This window comes from Tachysurus vachellii, chromosome 5 (assembly GCF_030014155.1).
Source record: "Tachysurus vachellii isolate PV-2020 chromosome 5, HZAU_Pvac_v1, whole genome shotgun sequence".
Lineage (NCBI taxonomy): Eukaryota > Metazoa > Chordata > Actinopteri > Siluriformes > Bagridae > Tachysurus > Tachysurus vachellii.
Genome location: NC_083464.1, coordinates 26,644,659 through 26,656,243, shown reverse-complemented (window position 1 = coordinate 26,656,243; position 11,585 = coordinate 26,644,659). Strand labels below are relative to the sequence as shown.

The 11,585-nt window shown below is 38.4% G+C and overlaps 1 protein-coding gene across 1 annotated transcript; it reads left to right on the top strand.

The window, feature by feature from the left end:
* Positions 1–367: 367 nt before the first annotated feature.
* Positions 368–9,054, top strand: si:ch211-79k12.1 (uncharacterized protein LOC568891 homolog). Its single transcript, XM_060870838.1, has 7 exons — positions 368–521; positions 2,955–3,076; positions 3,687–3,897; positions 5,573–5,727; positions 6,910–7,054; positions 7,338–7,479; positions 8,336–9,054. The coding sequence occupies exons 1-7, from the start codon at positions 464–466 to the stop codon at positions 8,421–8,423; spliced, it is 921 nt and encodes a 306-aa protein (XP_060726821.1). The 5' UTR covers positions 368–463; the 3' UTR covers positions 8,424–9,054.
* Positions 9,055–11,585: the final 2,531 nt, after the last annotated feature.

Here is an 11,585-nt window from a genome sequence, read left to right as displayed (position 1 = left end):
TATACACACACATACACACACACACACACACACACACACACACACACACACACACACAGTATATACACACACACAGGTGAAACCTAAGCCAGGTCTTATCTCCATAGAGACAGGTGACGCAGTGGAAACCAGCGCGTGTTCAGTTTGAGCAAAATTAGCGCTCGAGCTTCACCCTTTAAGGAATTATCAGGATATTACAAGCAAATATATGCACTTTGCTTTGTTTTTGCTTCGCTTTGATAGTTATTTCTTTAATCAAAGAGCAAGAAGTAAAAATGCAGCGTGTAATTTAACCCAAGTCTACCATCACAGGTAGGCTATCCATGTAACGCCGATTGAATAACACGCAAAACATTTGAGGCTCCGCCCCCAAGCCTTGATAAACAGCCAGAGCAAACTTTCGCTTTAGAAGTTTATTGTCAAACACTCAGAGGAAGGAAGAAACATTGAAGCGTCGCACAAAATGAAGTTCTCCGTGTTGTTCATCGCCGTGATGGTGGGGCTCGTGCGGGACAACACCGGTAAATATCTTAAACCTAATCAAAACATCTGACTTCATTCATTTCAGACGCTATTGACTTATTTATCGCTGTGAATTTTCTAGTATGTTCTTATTCAAATGAGGCGAAACCAAAACATTGTCTAGCCTCCTGGTTTCCCTGTCGAACGCTTAGAGGTTAATAATTATTAATAATAGAAACAATAAACAAAACGCAGTGTATTTCTAAATAAATTATAATATCAATTTATTTATAAAAAATAAAATAATAAAAATTAGTGCTTAAAAAGAAATAAAAATAAATATGCACACGGCCAAAACATCAGGAATTGTCAAAAGAATCTTTAAAATATCGAAGTTAAACGGTTAATTTGGATGAATTTGGTTAATCTGACTAGTTTTTGCTAAATTAAGGAACACTCAAGGTTTCTATTTCTGAAGAAAACAAAACAAAATCAAAAATGGGAAGATAAAGTTGAAATGTCACCGAGTCATATGAGGGAAGTGTGTTTACAGTCTTCTGTACATTCTCATATCAATAACAACAGGTCAGAAAGTACCTGGATTTCCCCCTTACGCCTTACACAAGCCTATCAAACTGCGCCATAACTCTGCCACTTCTTCTTCTGCTTCTTCTTATTCCTGTTTTTTTGGTCATGTAGCTAAACAGGTTTGTTCACTTTTATTTCCCTAATTCTAGAGGGAAGCACTGAGGATGAACGTCATTCACTTAAAGAAAAAGCAAAACAGTAAACATTGGGGCAATAAATCACTACATATGGCATTGTCATTGCACTTATAACACAAGAGTAACACAAGAATTCACAAGAGAATTCGTTTAAATTATATGGGGCACTGTAAATTTGTGGGTATTAAGTTTGCCTCACACCTCCGGACTTGGTGGTTCGAATCAAACGTGTGTGTGTGTGTGTGTGTGTGTGTGTGTGTGTATCCTCTGCTACCTGTGCTTCAGTGGTCCCTCCATGCTCTCTGATTTCTTCTCAGTCCAAAAACATGCGCCGGAGGCTGATTATTATCTTAAATTAGTCTGGGGTGTGTGTACTGTGTTTATGATTGAGCCCTGTGATAGGTTGCCACCCTGTCCAGGATGTGCCCTGTCTTGTGCCTTGAGTCTCCTAGGCTAGACTCCAGGTTAAATACAGTGAATTCACACTGGTGAATTTTAGATAGAAACACCAAATCTCCCGAAAGCTAAAATCTGTTACACAATGTGTGTGTGTGTGTGTTGCTGCTTCTCTGTTCGGATAAGGTCCACATATATACTGCTCCTTCACAAGAACTGAAGCCTTTCATTTTGAGCCATGTTTTGTTTCAAGTTTAGATTTAGGTGTAGTATACAGTAGCTGTAAGGTGCTTAAGACAAACCTTCCTCTCTTTCCCTCTCTCTCTCTCTCTACTGTGTGTATATGTGTGTGTGTGTGTATATATGTATATGTATATATTTTATATATATATATATATATATATATATATATATATATATATATATATATATATATATATATATATATATATACACACACACACACACGGAAAAAAGTTGGCCTTTTATCTTTTATCTTACATACATCAGCACTACACTCTCACAACAGTAAGTCCACCATCTTGTATATCACGTGACAATATTTTCATAATGCGAATGCCACTGGCACCAGGAGAGAGAGCATGACTTTGCACAAAGTTCAGGAAGTTCCCTTGATTGTTCACATGTAAGGAACTGAGGCAGCTCCTTTAAACCTATCCCACCAGCCAAAAAAAGTTCACAATAATGTGTCATTTATATTCTAACCACTCTACATTACTAAATACATTACACGTCCAAAAGATAAAAAAGAAAGTATTTTACTGTTAAGTTAGTTAACTATAAGCAGATATTTATAATTGCTGTGAAACTTCTTCTGTTAACTCTTTATTACTTGCAGCTTACTAACAATAATTTGTTGTTTCCTTGTGGAGCAACAGCGGTCATATAGCTCCTTTCTGGGCCTGGAGGTATCTTTCAAATGAGATAATTATTACAGGCTTGGAAATGCTTGTGGTTTAAATAAGTAATTTATTACTTTGCAGGAATGTAGTGTATAAAATTACAGTACAGAAACACAATGGGATATTTTAATATATCACTTGTCAAATGTTTTTAGTGTTTATTAATCAAGGTCTCTTGAATGTAAGATGGTTAAATTTAAATGAATTCACCTGATTCAACTGCTGAAGAATCAGTAGTAAACGAATCTGTTCAAAAATAAATACAAAAATTTAAAAGCACAAATAAAGCAGGAATATTTTTTAATAGACTGTTGTTGAGATAATAGACATAAAGTCTAACTCATTGGTTCTGTGCTAACAAACATATCACTGTCTGTTAACTGAACAACATATTATACAGTATGTTTAATTTTTAATTTGTGTGTGTGTGTGTGTGTGTGTTTTGCAGCCTCTCTGTTCGTGCAAGGTCCTACTGAAAGTGTCATGGAGGGAGATAGAGTAACTCTGGAATGCCTTGACTCAGAATCTGAGACCAACATGAGCTCAGTACACTTTGAGAAGCTGTCACGGGTATGGATTATACGTTAGTGATAAAAATGTCTCAATTATAATACACTTTATCATGCATACAGTATACTGTAGCTTTAAGTACCAGGAAGCATGAAGCAGACTAAATGAGTAGTATGCTGGTTTGCTTTATGTATCTGAACAGATGATTTGATTTGATATTTCCTTGACGGTCATAGTCGGTCCGCTCGGGTGATTCATTATGGTGGTGCTCAGGCCTGAGTGTAAACCTAACTGAGCAAAAGGAGAAAAAGCAGCAGATTTGGGTTTTGCTATTTAGGAAAGCTGTTCAAAAGAACGGCCTGAGCAAATGCCAGGGAGTGGTGTGTGTTAAAAGAGGCCACAGAGAACATTTATCACTTTGTTTAATTAACACATCAGAGCAATTGGTCTTGGGAGGATTCATGGCATCTGCCACGGCATAGAAACTGTGTTTGGTGGCTTTGAAACTCAATGTTCATTAGTTCTACAGATCTGCACTATGTAAAGCTGTCGAACAGATGAATCTTCTGCAATATGAAATGTGTGTGTCAAGGAACCTTTTGGTCAACTTTTTCTTGTGACCTGTGTTATGTAGGTTCCATATGAATTGCCTTTGCTCTTTTCCCTGCAGCACACGGAGATGTGGCACCGGCTGGATATGAGCGGGTACGGATATTACTACCGCCGCTGTTTCTGGTATGATGCGGATGTGACAAGAGAAGATGGCCGTCTGCTTCTTACATTAGCAAAAGTCCAGTCCTGGTCTGCTGGAATGTACCGCTGCATGCCTGACATCACCGACCTGGACAATTCATCAGTGCCTTTTAAGCTAACAGTGCACTGTGAGTTCTTTTAGCTTTAAAACTTGTCACACGTTAAAATAGTTAACTCTGGGTCATTATAAACTCTGGGGAAACAGATTCCGGGGTTGAGTGCAGTGTGAAAAGTTGTTCGAACTGGATGTGAATGCAAATAAGAGGTGGAAAGTCATGTGACCACAATTAAACCAACAGTTTAGTTGTTCCATACACATCAGTAATGTGTTAAACTCGAACATCCTACGTTGTACGTCAACATGACCTTTGACCTACATGCGTACAAGTGTTAATTTTGATATAAATTTTTTTTAGCTGAATTTAATTAGAATTTTTTTTTTAACAATTTAATATTTCTGCCGATTGGCTTCTGCCTACTTACAGAAGTGCTTTATAAGTCTCTTTATAATTATCAGTATCCTTCCACATTCTTCAGGAAAATAATTACCATCATTTTACCCACAACCTGAATCAGGTTTGTCAAGTGTCTGGAGTTTAACATGTAATTACAAAACACAAGCTGAGCTGAGGCTCTGATGTAAGATGCCTTGTGTGGCGAGTGCATCTCATGTGGCTACAGTTGAAACGAAATTGCTTGTGAGAGCCGAGGCAGAGGGAAAATTATTGTTCTTTCAACATGACAGAACTGGGCTTGATATTGAGTGGGGGTTATGCTGTGTCTCCGAACAAGTCGATAATAGCGGCTTATCAGAAAATCGCAATGGGGTAGATGGAAGGATTAAAGAAACGGGCCAATACACACACATATGAAGAAAATAGCCATTTCATGTAATATTATAGTGAGCCAAGACTTAAACCATAATTATTCTTTCTATTGATTCGTCTAAGAGCTATAAGTCTGGGAAGAAACTGCCATAGTGCTTCAACATGGCATGATCTCATTATGTACATCCCACATAGTTCTTGTGTAATTATCAGTTTCATATATAGGAGCTATGACTGATAAATTTACTCATGTTTTCACTGTTTTTCCCAGTTCCCGCTATCTCGGTCTTGTCTGGCACATGACACATAACAGTCTTTTGGAAAAAAAAACAAACTAGTATGCTAATATTTTGTTTCTGCAAAACACCGTGACCTTCAGACTGACCACTCATGCAGTCGACTTCACAGCAGATGAATTTCAGCCTGATTTTTCTGGATCACGGGATCACTTTTTTTGGTGGAGATTTTAAAAGCATATAATGTGACATGCACACTGCCAACCCATTTAGACTCATTTTGACCAAAGGCATCTGATAACAGTCGAAAGTTCTTGCATTGTGTAAGAATTTATTTTTTATTTAAATCTCGTTGCGTCAGTGCTGCTATGACTAAAATCCACCAATAAGTGGGTGGCGTAGGATCCCGTGAAAGTAACAACGAAAATGTAGAGCATGAAACAAAACATGGTAACAGACACACACCTTAAGCTCAGTGAAGAATGTTCGGTGATGACATAAGCAGATAGTAAATATATCGATCATATGATCCGAGAACAGACAACATTTTCTCACATGATCTGTTGACCATGAATTTACAGAGTGTAAAAAACAGGCTTTAGAGGAAAACCCTAACTTCCCAGTGCTTTATATGTATCAATACAAATCTAGACATTAGCTCCTCCATGTTTATAATGACTCTTTATAATTTGGGCTTTATCTTTTAATCCTCATCCTGTTTCCTCCACTGACCTCCTCAGTTTTGCGAGATGTGTCGGTGAACAGAGCAGGCAGCAGCACGTTCTATCGCTATCTCGCCCCAGAGGATGAGCTGCGTGTACCACAAGGGGAAGATGTGGAGCTTGACTGCTCTACCTCTGGCTCTGAGACTCCTACCTACACCTGGCTGAAAGAGGTACTAGACATTTAGAAATCTTTATACTGTAATGATGATGAATATGTTTACTCTCTCTAAACAGTGTAGCAATGAGTAAAAAGGGAGATGGTGTTTAGAAGATATTTATCAGCCTCCTGGTAATGGATGAGATTTGTAATTTGAAACCCAAGATACTCTGAAACACATCGTGAGTAAGGGAATTGTAATGAAATACACCCCAAAGCCATGAAAACTCCTACTTCCCTCCAATAGAATTGTGGTCCCCAGCATAAAAAATTGCACCCTGCTTTTCTTAATGGCCTTGTCATCTACAGAGTAAATAATAATAGCGTGTAAATGGGACCCAGTGGTGCTCTTTTATTAAGATTTAAGAACTCTGCTGAAAGCCATCAGTGAACAGAGTACAGTACATTAGAAAAATCAATGAAGAAGACACTCCATGACAGCAGGTTTTCAGGGTGACATAATCACCGATTCCCATGATGAGACTCGTTGTAGAATTCTTTTTGATTGAAATGCGGACTTTTATGGGAATTTTATGGGAAAATTGTCACAGTGTCATTACAGTGTCATTGATTGGAAAATGAGCTCCAGTCCTTATACAGTATAACTGCAGATATCCTTAGTTTTAAGCAGAAAAAGCAAACTGGAGGATGACCTTTTTTATACGTTTTTAAGGAAGGAAAGAAGAAAGGAAATAAGAAAGGAAAGGAGGAAGGAAGGAAGGCCATGGTTAAACAGCAGGACTAGCAGATGCAAGGCTGAAATAGTGAAAAAAAAAAGGATATTTTCTTTGGATTTATTTCACTTTGCTTGTAAGGTATTGTCTGTTCTGCATGTGGATGGCATGGTGGCTTACTGGGTAACATGTTTGCCATACGGTTGGGGGTTTGATTTCGTCCTCCACCATGTAAGTTGAGTTTGCATGTTCTTTCTGTGCCCTGGGGGTTGTTTTAGGCTGATTGGCATAACTAAATTGTGTGTGCACAATTGTGCCCTGCAATAGACTGGCATTTTGTCCTGGGCATATCCTGCCTTGTGCCCTGAGGCTCCTGGAATAGGCTCCAGCGTCTCTCTGACCCAGTAGGATAAGTGGTGTAGAGATTGGATGGATGTTCTGTATGTTACTTTTTCCTCTGATATTACTCTATTTTTAACTGTTACACTTCAAGATAAATTGGTGTCTGTGTCCTTCTGCAGGGAGAGGACTGGATAATTCCCTCCAGTAAGATCAAACTGAAGAATGTGAATGAGGAGAACAGTGGGAAATACACCTGCATGGCTCAGCATCCATCTGTGAGCTCCCTCATCAAGAAACGGACAATCAAACTCACCGTCCTGCCAGGTCAGTCTTACCTACAGGAGGCACCGCAGGGCTGCTGATAAGGCTCAGTAACAAATAATCGAATTGCTCCGTGAGCTGAACTGATGTTCATGTTAATGGCTAGATGTTTAGATTTGGGTGTGTGATAATTCTATGAAGACACAGTCACTGGATTACACCTGCAGTTCCGGGTTAGGTAAAGCTGTGGCCTTGGTAGAGATGTGCTTAAGGAGACTGAAAGAAGTAACAAGGAAAGAAACAACAGAGAAAATAATGCATTTTGCTTTGTGTTTGTGCATCACAGAGGAATCCGCATGGTATGAGTCGACAACCGGACACATTTATCTCATCATGGGTGCAGCATTGGCAGTTTTCATGGTGATCATCATGGCCATGACGATCTTCTTGTGCCGCCGTACCAGACCAAACAAGAGCAAGGGACCGATGTAAGTAATGCAGACTGTTTTGATTATGCAGTATGTGCACTTCCAGTAAGAAGTGTGCGATTCAACAAGTGAGGTGCCGTGTAGCTCTGCTAGCGTTAGCTTTCTTTAAGTGAATAATGATCTATAATTTGGGTAAATGCTGTTCACACTGTCTATATTTACTTTTATAGACTTAAAATAAAGGATCAATGCATTCTTCCCTTCCCTTGGAGTTTGAGACAATATACTGTATCATAGTGTTGAATGTGTTCAGGGTTAAGATTAAAATATACATTTTTTGTTTACACAAGCTTTAAAAGCTGATTCATGGGAATGGATAATTCCAGCCTGAGATGTTCAATAGATGCACACATTAATGCATAAAAAAAGGATCTGTATTAAAATGCATTTAAATCATGATATATTATTATTCAAAATGGAAGCACACTTTTCTTAAATCTTACTTTATGTGAATATTTGTAAATGTAACACAAATGGAGACAAATGATGGGAAAATCTGGGAATTATTATTATTATTAAAAAATGAATATTGTTACACATAACCTGATGATTAGGAACAGTTCAGATTGCAAAGCCGCCGAGTGACGATACGGTCACATTATGCTTGAGGACCGATGGTCCTGTTCCATTAGTAAAATGCCCTCACTCTCTAGTTTGTATTAAAGCCTGTAGGCTGCGATGTCTTTTCCTCCTGCATGTTATTACTTGCAGTGTTCTAAGAAAGACCAGCCCCATCTGTGCTTCCCTCACTTGTCTGCTTTACACTCCTTTTAATCCATTATGCTATTTTTTTTTTAATAAGCTGCTCTCTTCTCTCTGTCTCTATTCCTTATCCTTATCTTTTTCTCTTTCCCAGCGATGACCAGTCCCAGACGAAGCCTATCTACAAGAACAGCGTGGAATCTCTGAATTCCACCACTGGAGACAAACAGCCGCTGGTGTAATGTGTGAGATGGAGAGAGGGGGAGAGGTGGATGAGGACAGGGAGTGGTGAGGTTTAGGAGAGAAAGAGCCTGCCAGATTGGATAAGATATAGTTTGCTAGTGAAACACAGGCCGTGAATTGAATTGAAGACAGTAGGAAAAGGGTTTGTGGGATAGATCGACAGACATGATTGTTTCATGGTAATGGTTCCAATTCAGCAGGTTTGGCAGCAGTACTCCTCAACAAAAGGTGTGCAATTTTCTCTGTATTGATTTCACAACCTAACAAAATTGAGATTCACGCTTGTTGTCAAAGCCTATGCTGGTGTGAGCTTTAAATCTCTGAACTTTTTGAGATATAACCGCATGCGAACACTTTCCTGCTAGTCATTTTTTCCAGCCTTCGAGTTGTAAACAAGTCTCTTATGCTGGCAGCATTATTTTCTTAGACAATCATTCTGGCATACACAAAATATGATAGCGAAACTAGGTGAAGGGTTTATTATTGTGTTCTCCATTGACTGTACTTTTACTAAATGAAACTATAAGTCTATATAAAAATATGATAGCACTTTAAATCTTTTGCACTATTTTTTGATCATTCCTTTGTACTTTTCAAAGTTAATTCCATTAAACATCTTTAAAAATAAAATGCCATTTTTGTTACTGATTTTATTCAGGTAAAGTCTCCTAAAACATTTCACCCTATTATCCAGAGATCACGTGTATAAATACTTGAAGCTATCCGAGGAGACGAGGAAACGGGCATGCTGTCTGGGTGGGAAGGATGGCATGCTCTTTCTCACTATCAATCACAACAACATTAACCAATCGTGAGCATCTGTGAGGTGGTTTATGTGAAAGAGGGCAGACTGCACTTTCTGTGTCAGTTAAGCTGCCCTGTGATGCAGCATAGCATCTGCAAAACTGCAAAGGAAAAGGACTTTCTCAGAGGCAGAAGTGGAACTTTTATTTTGACTCATGTCTACGCTAATAAAAATCTATTATGCTGAAATATATCAGTAGCTGAAAATGGTGTCATCTTGGAAATTTACAGACATTATAGAAAATATACAAATTAACCGATGTGAAAAGAAATTGGTTTGAGATGAAAATACAGGAAAAATGGTATCTACAGTACACTGTTTCCAGGTAGAACACGTGGAAACTGCTGTGTTTAACTATTTTAAGTGTCTCAGAGACTGTTAAAAAATCCTCTTCACCCTTTCATGCAACTGTCATGACGAAAAAGCAGGAGTCTGGTGCCTCGTTTCTCCAATTATTAATATATTTTCCACATTTTATATTTCTTATAAAATAATGCCTTTTACCGAGATTTCATTACATTTATGTGAGTGTAGTCGAAATGTCAAATATAAAATTACAGTGCGTCAATGTTAATTACGATTTATAAGATATATGCTAACGACCTTTCTTATGCAACCATATTGTATTGCGCAAATGCTCCTACAAATGATTAATGAATTATAAATTCATTTATATCCAGCTTGAGAAATGAAGCACACGGTATACAGTAGGAATGAGAAAGTCTGTTCATGATTCACTGAAATTCCATTATTAGCATAATTCCGGTATTTCCAGGATACCTTTTCATCCTCTAGACCCCAGTGGCACTGCTGCTGTTCTAGTTTTGAGTCCTCCTTAGTGCTAACTAATAATGTCTTTTCACAAAGCCTCGAGAGATCCTTCCACAGTAATAATTTTAGAAAGAGCAGGTTTACCATCTTCATGAAGAATCAGCAAATCTATAAAAAAATATAATTCCCCTCTAAGGAGTACTAGATTATCTGACAGAGAGTGAAGACACTCCTGAGACTTAAGATTTAAAAACACCAAATATGTAAAAGTCCCATCGTGCTGCACTCTCTGAGCACTTTATTAAGAACCCACTCATGCAGTTATCTAATCATGTGACGGCAACATAATACAAAACACAAAAAATGCACCTACGGGTCAACAGCTAGTGTTCACATCAAAGTGTGTTCTTATTGACTTTAACCGTGGCATTACATCTCTGTGAAAGGAAATTAAAGAGATCAGAGGAAAATGATTGGTTCAAGTTGCCTTAAAGTCTGTAAAGCCTTAAAGTAACTCGGATAATCGATCCTGTCAAACAGAAAAGCATTTTAGCATGTCTAAAGCATTGAACCATGAGGTAGACGGGCAGGTAAAGGGCTTCTACAACAGCAGAAGACCACATCTCATTCACTCACACACTACGGACAATTTTCCAGAGATGCCAATCAACCTACCATGCATGTCTTTGGACTGGGGGAGGAAACCGGTGTACCCGGAGGAAACCCCCGAGGCCCGGGGAGAACATGCAAACTCCACACACACAAGGCGGAGGCAGGAATCGAACCCCGACCCTGGAGGTGTGAGGCGAACGTGCTAACCACTAAGCCACCGTGCCCCCCTCTTAATTATACTATAATATACAGTATATATATCACTTAGGCCAATCTGGCCATTATCCTCTGCTCTCCCATATCAACAAGGGTTTCAGGCTGCACTCTCTCTACTCACAGGATATTTTTGCTTTTCACACCATTCTGTATAAACTCTCTAAACTGTTGTACTGTATGTGTAAATCACAGGAGATCAGCAGTTTATAAAATACTAATACCAGCTCATCTGGCACCAACAATCATGTTCAGAGATCATTAATGAGAACATTATCTACATTTTATGACGTGTATATGTATCACTGCTGCTACATGATCAGCTGATAAGATAACGGCATGAGTGTGCACTTGGACAGGTGTTGCTAATAAAGTGGGCACCGAGTGTTGGTGTATATTTAGCAAACGATTAGTGTAAGTTTTTCATTTTTTTTTAATGCTTTTTGACTTTCAATGAAATTATATTTTCTCTGATGCTCAGAGTCTGATGCTATAATCCAAAGCAAAGAAGGTCAAAAAGACCTTGATGTGGTGTGTGCTTGTGAAAAATGGTTTGGTTGTAGGTAAGGCTAAAAATAAATAGGCTCTACTTTTGAAAAAGTCTTAATAGGCAAAAGCTGTACTAGGTAAAATTGTCTCATTAAAAATTCCATAAAAATCCTATTATCTAAGTGTGCTGCATGACTGGTACCAGATTTAGTACCAGGCTTATTATTCTCCATATCATCTTCTACTTCTGGAACTGGCTATATGGCATCCA

Bases quoted from the DNA above. Each gene is read 5' to 3' on its own strand.
- si:ch211-79k12.1 (XM_060870838.1), top strand. From the start codon at position 464: ATGAAGTTCTCCGTGTTGTTCATCGCCGTGATGGTGGGGCTCGTGCGG. The intron at 5,728-6,909 runs GTACTAGACATT...GTCCTTCTGCAG, and splicing joins CCTACACCTGGCTGAAAGAG to GGAGAGGACTGGATAATTCC. The intron at 7,480-8,335 runs GTAAGTAATGCA...TCTCTTTCCCAG, and splicing joins AACAAGAGCAAGGGACCGAT to CGATGACCAGTCCCAGACGA.